Source organism: Pseudophryne corroboree, chromosome 4, assembly GCF_028390025.1.
Source record: "Pseudophryne corroboree isolate aPseCor3 chromosome 4, aPseCor3.hap2, whole genome shotgun sequence".
NCBI classification, from domain to species: Eukaryota; Metazoa; Chordata; class Amphibia; order Anura; family Myobatrachidae; genus Pseudophryne; species Pseudophryne corroboree.
The window spans coordinates 298,340,225-298,355,070 of record NC_086447.1 but is presented as its reverse complement, the minus strand read 5'-3'; the positions used below and the strand labels follow the sequence as shown (position 1 = coordinate 298,355,070).

Here is a 14,846-nt window from a genome sequence, read left to right as displayed (position 1 = left end):
GCTGCAAGCCGGTTGACGACATGAGAGGGCCGGCGAACAAATTAGTATCTGTCCAGGCGTCTCAAACACCGTCAGGGGCTGTAAAATGCCCATTTACCTCAGTCGGTCGACACAGACCCAGACACGGACACTGATTTCAGTGTCGACGGTGAAGAAACAAACGTATTTTCTTTTAGGGCCACACGTTAAGGGCAATGAAGGAGGTGTTACATATTTCTGATAATCCAAGTACCACAAAAAAGGGTATTATGTGTGAGGTGAAAAAACTACCTGTAGTTTTTCCTGAATCAGATAAATTAAATGAAGTGTGTGATGATGCGTGGGTTTCCCCCGATAGAAAATTATTGGCGGTATACCCTTTCCCGCCAGAAGTTAAGGCGCGGTGGGAAACACCCCTCAGGGTGGATAAGGCGCTCACACGCTTATCAGAACAAGTGGCGGTACCATCTACGGATAGGGCCGTACTTAAGGAGCCAGCTGATAGGAGGCTGAAAAATATCCTAAAAAGTATACACACACATGCTGGTGTTATACTGCGACCAGCGATCGCCTCAGCCTGGATGTGCAGAGCTGAGGTGGCTTGGTCGGATTCCCTGACTAAAAATATTGATACCTTTGACAGGGACAGTATTTTATTGACTATAGAGCATTTAAAGGATGCATTTCTATATATGCGAGATGCGCAGAGGGATATTTGCACTCTGGCATCAAGAGTAAATGCGATGTCCATATCTGCAAGAAGATGTTTATGGACACGACAGTGGTCAGGTGATGCATATTCCAAACGGCACAAAGATGTATTGCCGTATAAAGGGGAGGAGTTATTTGGGGTCGGTCCATGGGACCTGGTGGTCAGGGCAACTGCTGGAAAATCCACCGTTTTTTACCCTAAGTCACATCTCTGCAGAAAAAGACACCGTCTTTTCAGCCTCAGTCCTTTCGTCCCTATAAGAGTCATATCTGCCCAGGGATAGAGGAAAGGGAAGAAGACTGCAGCAGGCAGCCCATTCCCAGGAACAGAAGCCCTCCACCGCTTCTACCAAGTTCTCAGCATGACGCTGGGACCGTACAGGACCCCTGGATCCTACAAGTAGTATCCAAGGGGTACAGATTGGAATGTCGAGAGTTTTCCCCCCTCGCAGGTTCCTGTACTCTGCTGTACCAATGTCTCCCTCCGACAGGAAGGCAGTATTGAAAACAATTCACAAGCTGTATTCCCAGCAGGTGATAATAAAATTACCCCTCCGACAACAAGGAAAGGGGTATTACTCCACACTATATGGTGGTACTGAAGGCTAGGTGAGACCTATTCTAAATCTGAAAAATTTGAACACTTACAAGGGTTCAAATCCAGATGGAGTCACTCAGAGCAGTGATAGCAAAGAACAAGGGGACTATATGGTGTCCCGGGACATCAGGGATGCTTACCTCCATGTCCCAAAATTTGCCTTTTCTCACCAAGGGTACCTCAGGTTCGTGGTACAGAACTGTCACTATCAGTTTCAAGACGATGCCGTTGGATTGTCCAAGGCACCCCGGGTCCTTACCAAGGTAATGACCGAAAGGAGGATTCGTCTTCAAAGAAAATGGACGACCTCCTGATAAGAACAAGGTCCAGAGAACAGTTGGAGGTCGGAGTAGCACTATCTCAAGTAGTTCTACGACAGCACGGGTGGATTCTAAATATTCCAAAACCACAGTTGTTCCGACGACACGTCTGCTGGTCCTAGGGATGATTCTGGACACAGTCCAGGAAAAGGTGTTTCTCCCAGAGGAGAAAGCCAGGGAGTTATCCGAGCTAATCGGGATCCTCCTAAAACCAGGAAAAGTGTCAGTGCATCATTGCACAAGAGTCCTGGTAAAAATGGTGGCTTATTACGAAGCGCTTCCATTCGGCAGATTTCACGCAAGAACTCTTCAGTGGGATCTGCTGGACAAATGGTCCGGATCGCATCTTCAGATGCATCAGCGGATAACCCTATATCCAAGGACAAGGGTGTCTCTCCTGTGGTGATTACAGAGTGCTCATCTTCTAGAGGGCCGCAGATTCGGCATTCAGGATTGGATGCTCGTGACCACGGAGGCCAGCCTGAGAGGCTGGGGAGCAGTCACACAAGGAGTGTGATCAAGTCTGGAGAATTCTCTCCACATAAATATACTGGAGCTAAGAGCAAATTTATAATGCTCTAAGCTTAGCAAGACCTCTGCTTCAAGGTCAGCCGGTATTGATCCAGTGGGATAACATCACGGCAGTCGCCCACGTAAACAGAAAGGGCGGCACAAGAAGCAGGAGGGCAGTGGCAAAACTGCAAGGATTTTTCGCTAGGCGGAAAATCATGTGATAGCACTGTCAGCAGTGTTCATTCCGGGAGTGGACGACTGGGAAGCAGACTTCCTCAGCAGGCACGACTTCCACCCGGGAGAGTGGGAACTTCATCGGGAAGTTTTCCGCATGATTGTGAACCGTTGGGAAAGACCAAAGGTGGACATGATGGCGTCCCGCCCGAACAAAAAATGGGACAGGTATTGCGCCAGGTCACGAGACCTTCAGGCGATAGCTGTGGACGTCCTGGTAACACCGTGGGTGTAACAGTCGGTGTATGTGTTCCCTCCTCTGCTTCTCATAACCAAGGTATTGAGAATTATAAGACATAGAGGAGTAAGAACTATACTCGTGGCTCCGGATTGGCCAAGAGGGACTTGGTAACCGGAACTTCAAGAGATGCTCACAGAGGACTAATGGCCTCGGGAGCTAAGAAGGGATTTGCTTTCAGCAAGTACCATGTCTGTTCCAAGAGGAACCGTGGCATCGGCCTTTAAGAAAGGACCTGCTCCAGCAGGGACCTTGTCTGTTCCAAGACTTACCGCGACTGCGTTTGACGGCATGGCGGTTTGAACGCCGGATCCTAAGGGAAAAGGCATTCCGGAAGAGGTCATACCTACCCTGGTCAAAGCCAGGAAGGAAGTGACCGCACAACGTTATCACCACATGTGGTAAAAATATGTTGCGTGGGTGAGGCCAGGAAGGCCCCACGAAAAAAATTTCAACTAGGTCGATTTCTGCACTTCCTGCAAACAGGAGTGTCTATGAGCCTCAAATTGGGGTCCATTAAGGTTCAAGTTTCGGCCCTATAGATTTTCTTCCAGAAAGAATTGGCTTCAGTTCCTGAAGTCCAGACGTTTGTCAAGGGAGTATTGCATATACAGCCCTTGTGTGCCTCCAGTGGCACCGTGGGATCTCAACGTAGTGTTGGGATTCCTCAAATCATATTGGTTTGAACCACTCAAATCTGTGGATTTGAAATATCTCACATGGAAAGTGACCATGCTGTTGGCCCTGGCCTCGGCCAGGCGATTGTCAAAATTGGCGGCTTTGTCTTACAAAAGCCCATATTTGATTTTCCATTCGGACAGGGCAGAACTGCGGACTCGTCCCCAGTTTCTTCCTAAGGTGGTGTCAGCGTTTCACCTGAAACAACCTATTGTGGTGCCTGCGGCTACTAGGGACTTGGAGGACTCCAAGTTGCTAGACGTTGTCAGGGCCCTGAAAATATATATATATATATATATATATATATATATATATATATATATATATATATATATATATATATATATATATATATATAATTCCAGGACGGCTGGAGTCAGAAAGCCTGACTTGCTGTTTATATTGTAGGCACCCAAAAAGCTGGGTGCTCCTGCTTCTAAGCAGACTATTGCTCGTTGGATTTGTAGTACAATTCAGCTTGCACATTCTGTGGCAGGCCTGCCACAGCCAAAATCTGTAAATGCCCATTCCACAAGGAAGGTGGGCTCATCTTGGGCGGCTGCCCGAGGGGTCTCGGCTTTACAACTTTGCCGAGCAGCTACTTGGTCAGGGGCAAACACGTTTGCTAAATTCTACAAATTTGATACCCTGGCTGAGGAGGACCTGGAGTTCTCTCATTCGGTGCTGCAGAGTCATCCGCACTCTCCCGCCCGTTTGGGAGCTTTGGTATAATCCCCATGGTCCTGACGGAGTCCCCAGCATCCACTAGGACGTTAGAGAAAATAAGATTTTACTTACCGATAAATCTATTTCTCATAGTCCGTAGTGGATGCTGGGCGCCCATCCCAAGTGCGGATTGTCTGCATTACTTGTACATAGTTATTGTTACAAAAAAATCGGGTTATTATTGTTGTGAGCCATCTTTTTTAGAGGCTACTTCATTGTTATCATACTGTTAACTGGGTTCAAATCACAAGTTGTACGGTGTGATTGGTGTGGCTGGTATGAGTCTTACCCGGGATTCAAGATCCTTCCTTATTGTGTACGCTCGTCCGGGCACAGTACCTAACTGAGGCTTGGAGGAGGGTCATAGGGGGAGGAGCCAGTACACACCATGTGATCCTAAAAGCTTGCTTTTGTGCCCTGTCTCCTGCGGAGCCGCTATTCCCCATGGTCCTGACGGAGTCCCCAGCATCCACTACGGACTATGAGAAATAGATTTATCGGTAAGTAAAATCTTATTTTTAATTGGGTATTTTTTTTTCAGTAGTACTACAGGTACCAGCGGGCCAGTTTTTCTCCCGCATGCTGGTACTTGTGGTTCTCCAAGTACCAGCTTGCGGGGGAGGCTTGCTGGGACTTATAGTACTACTGGAAAAACCAATATTCTGACATTTTTCTCAAGGCTATCAGCCTCCCATCCGCAGCCCTTGGATGGGGGGGGGACAGCCTCGGGCTTCACCCCTGGCCCTTGGGTGGCTGTGGGGGGACGACCCCTTGATTGAAGGGGTCCCCACTCCCCCAGGGTACCCCGGCCAGGGGTGACTAGTTGGATATTTAATGCCACGGCCGCAGGGCACTGTATAAAAGTGACCCCCTGGCTGTGGCATTATCTGTCCAGCTAGTGGAGCCCGATGCTGGTGTAAAAAATACGGGGGACCCCTACTCTTTTTGTCCCCCGTATTTTTTGCACCAGCACCAGGCGCAGAGCCCGGTGCTGGTTTTAAAAATACGGGGGATCCCCTGTCAAATTTTTCCCCGCATTTTTAGAACCAGGACCAGCTCGAAGAGCCCGAGGCTGGTTATGCTTTGGAGGGGGAACCCCACGCCATTTTTTCCCGGGTTTTTCCCGTTTTTTCCCGTTTTTTTAATTTGCAGCAAAATCCGGCAAATCGGCCGTTTTTCGCCCGCGGGAATGTCGAATCCGTTTTTCATTGAATATGGTGAATTCCGGCAGCCACCTGCCGGAATTCACCTGTCGAATTGTGTTGAATAAAAAAAAACGGCGATAATTTGCCGCGATTCGCCCGCAATTGCATATACCCCATAGAGTTAGGAAGGCCCTGCTCGCAAGCTTATAATCTATAGATTAAGCATCCTATCAAAATACTGGTACCAAGGGGTGACCTGTTTTTGCTTGTCCAAAGTCATAAACAGCTACAGTATCTTTGGGTTCAAACAGAAGTCTCCAGGAAGTTTCTTTGTCATTGTTGTGTGTGTCTTTATCGTTTTGAACTGCTGGTCACCCCGGTCAGCTCTACCTCTTGCCTGACATAGTGCTAGAATAGTGCTGGGACGCATCCATACGGCTAGTTCTCAGATCATAGAAATATGAGGTTTTGATAGGTCAATAACATTTTTTGTGTTTACACTAGAGAATATGAAAATATGAAATTTGAACCATATTCCCCCGTGGGTTTCATTCAGCAACATTTCCTCGGGGGAAACCAGCTGATTTATGTATTTGTTTCTTTGCCAAGGAGAAATTTTATTACAGTGGGTTAAAAAAAAGTTTCCAAGAAATTGGAGTTGTTATGCAGTTGAAGCCTCTTTTTTTTCCCTTCAGTTTATTGAAGTGTGGGTTCTAACACAAAATGACCTATATCGCAGATTACGTAGAACACAGTGGCTGGCTGACTCATGGATCAGTACGTGGCCTTGCACTCAATTCCCTTGTTGTGTCAAAATGTCAAGTATCTGCTTATTTTACACTTTGTACAGTAGCAAAGACTACTCTACCACAACAGTGATTACACTTGTGATGCATTATCTAGATAAATGGCTCAGACACAAAATACTGCTCACTAAATGTGCGTGGCAAATATATTTTTATGTAAATTTTCTTTTTTTTTTTTCTTTTACAGGGTCGTCATGTTAAAACGGGACAGCTGGCAGCCATTAAGGTCATGGATGTCACTGGGGTAATGTAGCTTTCATTTACTTTCTGATTTGAAATGATTAGATTGGTGTTTGAGTAATCCATTGCTTTTTCTGGAAATTGCTTTCTAGCTGTGTTTCAAAGATAGCTCCTCAAAGAAATGTCCGTGTATTGGCCATAAAATGCTATATTCTCTGTAGAATCTCTGGAACCATACAAGTAGCAATTTATTTTGATAGGAAGAAGAATGAATTTTATTGCTAAACTAGAAGATGGTAAATAGTAGAACAGTTTAGATGTAACATGCGTTTCCTCTCTGGGGGCCTGATTCAGAGGTGCAAGCAGTTCATGCACGGCTGAGATTACTCACAGATTCTCAAGTACGAAATATGCAAATGCCAGTTTAAGCATTCCTCTTGTGTACTTCTGTGTGATGGACTGAGCAAACCCTGCTTCCCTCACGTTTCTTATTCTTACATTGCTCAAGTGCACTTGGTGGATCTGATCTCACCACCATCGATGCACAATTGGTCACAACATCATCTTCTCAGCTGCCGCTGCTTGGCACAGAGTCTACCTTTTAACTTTCTTAAGTAATGTCCACTGTGGCTTAGTGCTGTGTGTGTGAGATCTCAGCCACCTCCTATTCTCAGACCATGGCTCACAATAGCCATCTCAAGTGATAGTGATTATCACTCCTAATGTCTGTTACCTCAAGTGCATCCACTTCTGAATCCGGCCCCTGGGTTTCTGGATATAGCAGATAGATACAAACAAACAAACATACAATGATTGAAAGCATGAACATTTCTCTATCGTCCTAGTGGATGCTGGGGTTCCTGAAAGGACCATGGGGAATAGCGGCTCCGCAGGAGACAGGGCACAAAAAGTAAAGCTTTTCCGATCAGGTGGTGTGCACTGGCTCCTCCCCCTATGACCCTCCTCCAGACTCCAGTTAGATTTTTGTGCCCGGCCGAGAAGGGTGCAATCTAGGTGGCTCTCCTAAAGAGCTGCTTAGAGAAAGTTTAGCTAGGTTTTTTATGTTACAGTGATTCCTGCTGGCAACAGGATCACTGCAGCGAGGGACTGAGGGGAGAAGGAGTCAACTCACCTGCGTGCAGGATGGATTGGCTTCTTGGCTACTGGACATCAAGCTCCAGAGGGACGATCACAGGTACAGCCTGGATGGTCACCGGAGCCGCGCCGCCGGCCCCCTTGCAGATGCTGAAGACAGAAGAGGTCCAGAATCGGCGGCTGAAGACTCCTGCAGTCTTCTAAAGGTAGCGCACAGCACTGCAGCTGTGCGCCATTTTCCTCTCAGCACACTTCACACGGCAGTCACTGAGGGTGCAGGGCGCTGGGAGGGGGGCGCCCTGGGAGGCAAAATGAGTACCTATAAAGGCTAAAAATACCTCACATATAGCCCTAGAGGCTATATGGAGATATTTAACCCCTGCCTGATTTCTCAAAATAGCGGGAGACGAGCCCGCCGGAAAAGGGGCGGGGCCTATCTCCTCAGCACACGGCGCCATTTCCTCTCACAGCTCCGCTGGTCAGGACGGCTCCCAGGTCTCTCCCCTGCACTGCACTACAGAAACAGGGTAAAACAGAGAGGGGGGGCAAATTTATGGCGATATTTTTATATAACAAAGCAGCTATAGGGGAGCACTTATTATAAGGCTATCCCTGATATATATATAGCGCTTTTGGTGTGTGCTGGCAAACTCTCCCTCTGTCTCCCCAAAGGGCTAGTGGGTCCTGTCTTCATTAGGAGCATTCCCTGTGTGTCTGCTGTGTGTCGGTACGTGTGTGTCGACATGTATGAGGACGATATTGGTGTGGAGGCGGAGCAATTGCCAAATATGGGGATGTCACCTCCTAGGGGGTCGACACCAGAATGGATGCCTTTATTTATGGAACTACGGGATAGTGTCAACACGCTAAAGCAGTCGTTTGACGACATGAGACGGCCGGACAATCAATTAGTGCCTGTCCAGGCGACTCAAACACCGTCAGGGGCTGTGAAACGCCCTTTGCCTCAGTCGGTCGACACAGACCCAGACACAGGCGATGACTCCAGTGGTGACGGTGACGAATCAACCGTATTTTCCAGTAGGGCCACACGTTATATGATTTTGGCAATGAAGGAGGCGTTACATTTAGCTGATACTACAGGTACCACTAAACAGGGTATTATGTGGGGTATGAAAAAACTACCTATAGTTTTTCCTGAATCAGAAGAACTAAATGACGTGTGTAATGAAGCGTGGGTTGCCCCTGATAAAAAGCTGATAATTTCAAAGAAATTATTGGCATTATACCCTTTCCCGCCAGAGGTTAGGGAGCGCTGGGAAACACCTCCTAGGGTGGACAAGGCGCTAACACGCTTATCTAAACAAGTGGCGTTACCCTCTCCTGAGACGGCCGCACTTAAAGATCCATCAGATAGGAGGATGGAAAATATCCAAAAAAGTATATACACACATGCAGGTGTTATACTACGACCAGCTGTAGCAACTGCCTGGATGGGCAGTGCGGGGGTAGTTTGGTCAGAATCCCTGATTGAAAATATTGATACCCTGGACAGGGACAATATTTTACTGTCGTTAGAACAAATAAAGGATGCATTTCTTTATATGCGTGATGCACAGAGGGATATATGCACACTGGCATCACGGGTAAGTGCTATGTCCATTTCGGCCAGAAGAGCTTTATGGACGCGACAGTGGACAGGCGATGCGGATTCAAAACGGCATATGGAAGTTTTGCCGTATAAGGGGGAGGAGTTATTTGGAGTCGGTCTATCAGATTTGGTGGCCACGGCTACAGCCGGGAAATCCACCTTTCTACCTCAAGTCACTCCCCAACAGAAAAAGGCACCGACTTTTCAACCGCAGCCCTTTCGTTCCTTTAAAAATAAGAGAGCAAAGGGCTATTCATATTTGCCACGAGGCAAAGGTCGAGGGAAGAGACAGCAACACGCAGCTCCTTCCCAGGATCAGAAGCCCTCCCCGGCTTCTACAAAAGCCTCAGCATGACGCTGGGGCTTCTCAAGCGGACTCGGGGACGGTGGGCGGTCGTCTCAAAAATTACAGCGCGCAGTGGGCTCACTCGCAAGTAGATCCCTGGATCCTGCAGATAATATCTCAGGGATACAGGTTGGAATTAGAGACAGATCCACCTCGCCGTTTCCTGAGGTCTGCTTTACCAACGTCCCCCTCCGAAAGGGAGACGGTGTTGGAAGCCATTCACAAGCTGTACTCTCAGCAGGTGATAGTCAAGGTACCTCTTCTGCAACAAGGGAAGGGGTATTATTCCACTCTTTTTGTGGTACCGAAGCCGGATGGCTCGGTAAGGCCTATTCTAAATCTGAAGTCCTTGAACCTGTACATAAAGAAGTTCAAGTTCAAAATGGAGTCACTCAGAGCAGTGATAGCGAACCTGGAAGAGGGGGACTTTATGGTATCCTTGGACATCAAGGATGCGTATCTCCACGTTCCAATTTACCCCTCACACCAGGGGTACCTCAGGTTCGTTGTACAAAACTGTCACTATCAGTTTCAGACGCTGCCGTTCGGATTGTCCACGGCACCTCGGATCTTTACAAAGGTAATGGCCGAGATGATGATTCTTCTTCGAAGAAAAGGCGTATTAATTATCCCATACTTGGACGATCTCCTAATAAGGGCGAGGTCCAGAGAACAGCTAGAGATGGGATTAGCACTGTCTCAAGAAGTGCTAAAACAGCACGGGTGGATTCTGAATATTCCAAAATCCCAGTTAATGCCGACAACTCGTCTGCTGTTCCTAGGGATGATTCTGGACACGGTTCAGAAAAAGGTTTTTCTCCCGGAGGAAAAAGCCAAGGAGTTATCCGAGCTTGTCAGGAACCTCCTAAAACCAGGAAAGGTGTCTGTACATCAATGCACAAGAGTCCTGGGAAAAATGGTGGCTTCTTACGAAGCGATTCCATTCGGCAGATTCCACGCAAGAATTTTCCAAAGGGATCTGTTGGACAAATGGTCAGGGTCGCATCTTCAGATGCACCTACGGATAACCCTGTCTCCAAGGACAAGGGTGTCTCTTCTGTGGTGGTTGCAGAGTGCTCATCTATTGGAGGGCCGCAGATTCGGCATACAGGATTGGATCCTGGTGACCACGGACGCCAGCCTGAGAGGCTGGGGAGCAGTCACACAAGGAAGAAACTTCCAGGGAGTATGGACGAGCCTGGAAACGTCTCTTCACATAAACATTCTGGAACTAAGAGCAATATACAATGCTCTAAACCAGGCAGAACCTCTGCTTCAGGGAAAACCGGTATTGATCCAGTCGGACAACATCACGGCAGTCGCCCATGTGAACAGACAGGGCGGCACAAGAAGCAGGAGGGCAATGGCAGAAGCTGCAAGGATTCTTCGCTGGGCAGAGAATCATGTGATAGCACTGTCAGCAGTGTTCATCCCGGGAGTGGACAACTGGGAAGCAGACTTCCTCAGCAGACACGATCTTCACCCGGGAGAGTGGGAACTTCATCCAGAAGTCTTCCACATGCTGGTAACCCGTTGGGAAAGACCAATGGTGGACATGATGGCGTCTCGCCTCAACAAAAAACTGGACAGGTATTGCGCCAGGTCAAGAGATCCGCAGGCAATAGCTGTGGACGCGCTGGTAACGCCTTGGGTGTACCAGTCGGTGTATGTGTTTCCTCCTCTGCCTCTCATACCACAAGTATTGAGAATTATACGGCAAAGAGGCGTAAGAACGATACTAGTGGTTCCGGATTGGCCAAGGAGGACTTGGTACCCGGAACTTCAAGAGATGATCACGGAAGATCCGTGGCCTCTACCTCTAAGGAGGGACTTGCTTCAGCAGGGTCCCTGTCTGTTTCAAGACTTACCGCGGCTGCGTTTGACGGCATGGCGGTTGAACGCCGGATCCTAAAGGAAAGAGGCATGCCGGAAGAAGTCATTCCTACTTTGATTAAAGCAAGGAAGGAAGTAACCGTGCAACATTATCACCGAATTTGGCGAAAATATGTTGCGTGGTGCGAAGATCGGAGTGCTCCGACGGAGGAATTTCAACTGGGTCGATTCCTACATTTCCTGCAATCAGGATTGTCAATGGGTCTCAAATTGGGATCTATTAAGGTTCAAATTTCGGCCCTGTCGATTTTCTTTCAAAAAGAATTGGCTTCAGTCCCTGAAGTCCAGACCTTTGTTAAGGGAGTGCTGCATATACAGCCTCCTGTGGTGCCTCCAGTGGCACCGTGGGATCTAAATGTGGTTTTGGACTTCCTAAAATCTCATTGGTTTGAACCACTAAAAAAAGGTGGATTTGAAATATCTCACATGGAAAGTGACCATGCTTCTAGCCCTGGCTTCTGCCAGGAGAGTGTCAGAATTGGCAGCTTTATCTTACAAAAGCCCATATCTGATTTTCCATTCGGACAGGGCAGAACTGCGGACTCGTCCGCATTTTCTCCCTAAGGTGGTGTCAGCATTTCATCTGAACCAGCCTATTGTAGTGCCTGCGGCTACAAGTGACTTGGAGGACTCCAAGTTACTGGACGTTGTCAGAGCATTAAAAATATATATTGCAAGGACAGCTGGAGTCAGAAAATCTGACTCGTTGTTTATATTGTATGCACCCAACAAGATGGGTGCTCCTGCGTCTAAGCAGACGATTGCTCGTTGGATCTGTAGCACAATCCAACTTGCACATTCTGTGGCAGGCTTGCCACAGCCTAAATCTGTAAAGGCCCACTCCACAAGGAAGGTGGGCTCATCTTGGGCGGCTGCCCGAGGGGTCTCGGCATTACAACTTTGCCGAGCAGCTACGTGGTCAGGGGAGAACACGTTTGTAAAATTTTACAAATTTGATACTCTGGCTAAGGAGGACCTGGAGTTCTCTCATTCGGTGCTGCAGAGTCATCCGCACTCTCCCGCCCGTTTGGGAGCTTTGGTATAATCCCCATGGTCCTTTCAGGAACCCCAGCATCCACTAGGACGATAGAGAAAATAAGATTTTACTTACCGATAAATCTATTTCTCGGAGTCCGTAGTGGATGCTGGGCGCCCATCCCAAGTGCGGATTATCTGCATAAGTTGTACATAGTTATTGTTAACTAATTCGGGTTATTGTTGAAGGAAGCCATCTTTCAGAGGCTCCGCTGTTATCATACTGTTAACTGGGTTTAGATCACAAGTTGTACGGTGTGATTGGTGTGGCTGGTATGAGTCTTACCCGGGATTCAAAATCCTCCCTTATTGTGTACGCTCGTCCGGGCACAGTACCTAACTGGAGTCTGGAGGAGGGTCATAGGGGGAGGAGCCAGTGCACACCACCTGATCGGAAAAGCTTTACTTTTTGTGCCCTGTCTCCTGCGGAGCCGCTATTCCCCATGGTCCTTTCAGGAACCCCAGCATCCACTACGGACTCCGAGAAATAGATTTATCGGTAAGTAAAATCTTATTTTTAAGAACTTCTACCAAGAAAGACTATTTCTCTAGCATCCATAAGGGATATTGGGGAGGCTTAGTACGATGGGGTATAGACGTGGTCCAAAGGAGCCGATGCACTTTAAATTTCTTCACTGGGTGTGCTGGCTCCTCCCCTATTTGCCCTCTCCCACAGGCAGTTTAGAAAAAAGCGTCCTCAGGAGAGGATGCACGTCTCTGCAGCTCTAGAGAGTTTTCTTCAGTTTCTTTTAAACTTTTATTAGTTTCGGTATGCTGATTGGGCAACAGCATACCTGCACCGTGGGAGTTAGTGGGGAGGGGCGGTCACCGGCCTTGCGAGGTGTCAGAGCCGCTTCCCGGCTGCAGGACCACCATCCTGAGAGGTTGTTTGTACAGCGGGGCACTGCGCCTTAGCTGTCGCAATCGCAGCACGCTGCACACCCTTAACAATAGCTTGAAGGTGATGACAGTGGTGAGTACAAACCGGGGGCCCCGCTAAGGGGGGCCCCTGGTTCAAAGTGTGGCTGACACGCAGGGTAGGCATACGGGACCCCCACTATAGCCCGCTGTGTACACTGGCTAGCGGTGGCTTAAACTAGCACTTGTGTGATGTTTTAAGCTAATTGGGAGATATTGCCAGTATAAAAAACACTGTAGCTCCGGCGCCATTGGGGGGGCGGAGCTACCTCAGAGCGGTACCAGCGGTATTTTGGCGCCTTCCTCTGCTTACAGCAGCAGTAGGCCTACACAGCTCCTCCTGACACTCAGAAAATGCTGGAAAACTGGTATAGGGTGTAGCAAAGGGGGAGAGCTGCTGTTGTACACAATCTGTGTCATATAATAGGTGTTTCACTGTGATATAACGGCTTACAACCTCACTGGGTCTGTGTAGCTGGGGTGTGCTGGTCCCCTCTTTCTGTCTCCCTCTCACATACAGTAAGGGGCAGGCTTGCTAGTTATTACTTGTCTGTGTATGTGATTGTGCTTTACTGTGAATATGGGTAAACACAAACTATGCAGTGTATGCCACACCAGATTCTACCTTATCATCTGATTCTGTATCATGTGAACAATGCAGCCAATCTTCACAACTCAGTGAGGGGGCTGGGGGAGAGGGTCAAGAGCCTTTCTGGCTAGGTGCCCTTAAAAATATGATGTCTCATCTCACAGCTAATGCTCAAAAAACTCAGCTACTACAACAGGCAGTTGCAGACTTAGCTGCCAGGACAGATGTTACATAGCCCCCCTCTCTAACTCATGACCACAAAAGCGTGGTTTACCTGCTCTACTCTCTGATTCAGATGAAGATGTACAGGAGGATGGGGAGGACTTGGATCCCGTTAGTGGGGATTCCACTTCTGCTCAGGCTATTGAACCCCTCAGTCTGGCTATACGGGACGTGTTAAAGCTCCCTCTAGAGGACGCTGCGTCACAGCAGTCATTTTTCTTTACAAGAACAAGCCTAATGTCCCTGATTCTACAGAGTAAGATGACCCGTTTAAGTTAGTCTGGAAAAATCCAGACAAAAAATACCAAGTGTCAAAAAGATTTTTGCACAATTTCCCATTTGCTCCCAAAGGTAGGAAATTCTGGGAAGAACCCCCAGGGGTTGTCACATCAGTCTCTCGATTGTCTAAAAAGGCGATGCTGCCGGCCCCGGGCTCCTTTACCATAAAGGACCCTGGGGACAGAAAAATAGAGACTACACTAAAGTCTATCTACACACACTACACAGCATCAGGTATATCGCAAAGGCCGGTCATAGCGGGTTGCTGGATGACCCATGCCATTCACATGTGGACTTCTCAAATTCAGGAGGGCCTCTCCGGGGATATGCCTCTGGTCACTACGGTGACTCTTCTGAAGCATATTCAGGACACTGCACGCATCCTGTGTGACTCGTTCAAGGAGATGGGCAATATTAATGCTAGGACCTCTGCCATGGCAGTATCGGCGCGCAGGGCCTTGTGGTTGCATCAATGGATAGTGGACACAGAGTCCAAGTGCAGTGTGGAATCTCTCCCCTTTTCTGGGGAATGGCTCTTTGGGGTTGAGTTGGATACGTGGATTTCTAAGGTTACTGCGGGGAAATCCACGTTTCTCACCTTTGGGGCCCTGCCAGCTAAGCGTTCCTACCCGGGGCCGACTTTTCTGTCATTTCGGTCTAACAGATTTCGATCTAGGGCCAGAGGTGCCTCCAATGTGGCTAGAGGCACCAGAGGTAAGACAAGAAGACCTG

At 48.2% G+C, this 14,846-nt stretch overlaps 1 protein-coding gene across 20 annotated transcripts in view; it reads left to right on the top strand.

Moving 5' to 3' along the window:
• TNIK (TRAF2 and NCK interacting kinase) overlaps positions 1–14,846 on the top strand; it is a 659,967-nt gene that overhangs the window by 322,152 nt on the left and 322,969 nt on the right. For all 20 annotated transcript variants that reach the window (XM_063916233.1, XM_063916232.1, XM_063916239.1 and 17 more), the window contains exon 3: positions 6,136–6,192. In XM_063916233.1, the coding sequence (XP_063772303.1) occupies positions 6,136–6,192 (57 nt within the window). The remainder of the gene's footprint in view (positions 1–6,135; positions 6,193–14,846) is intronic.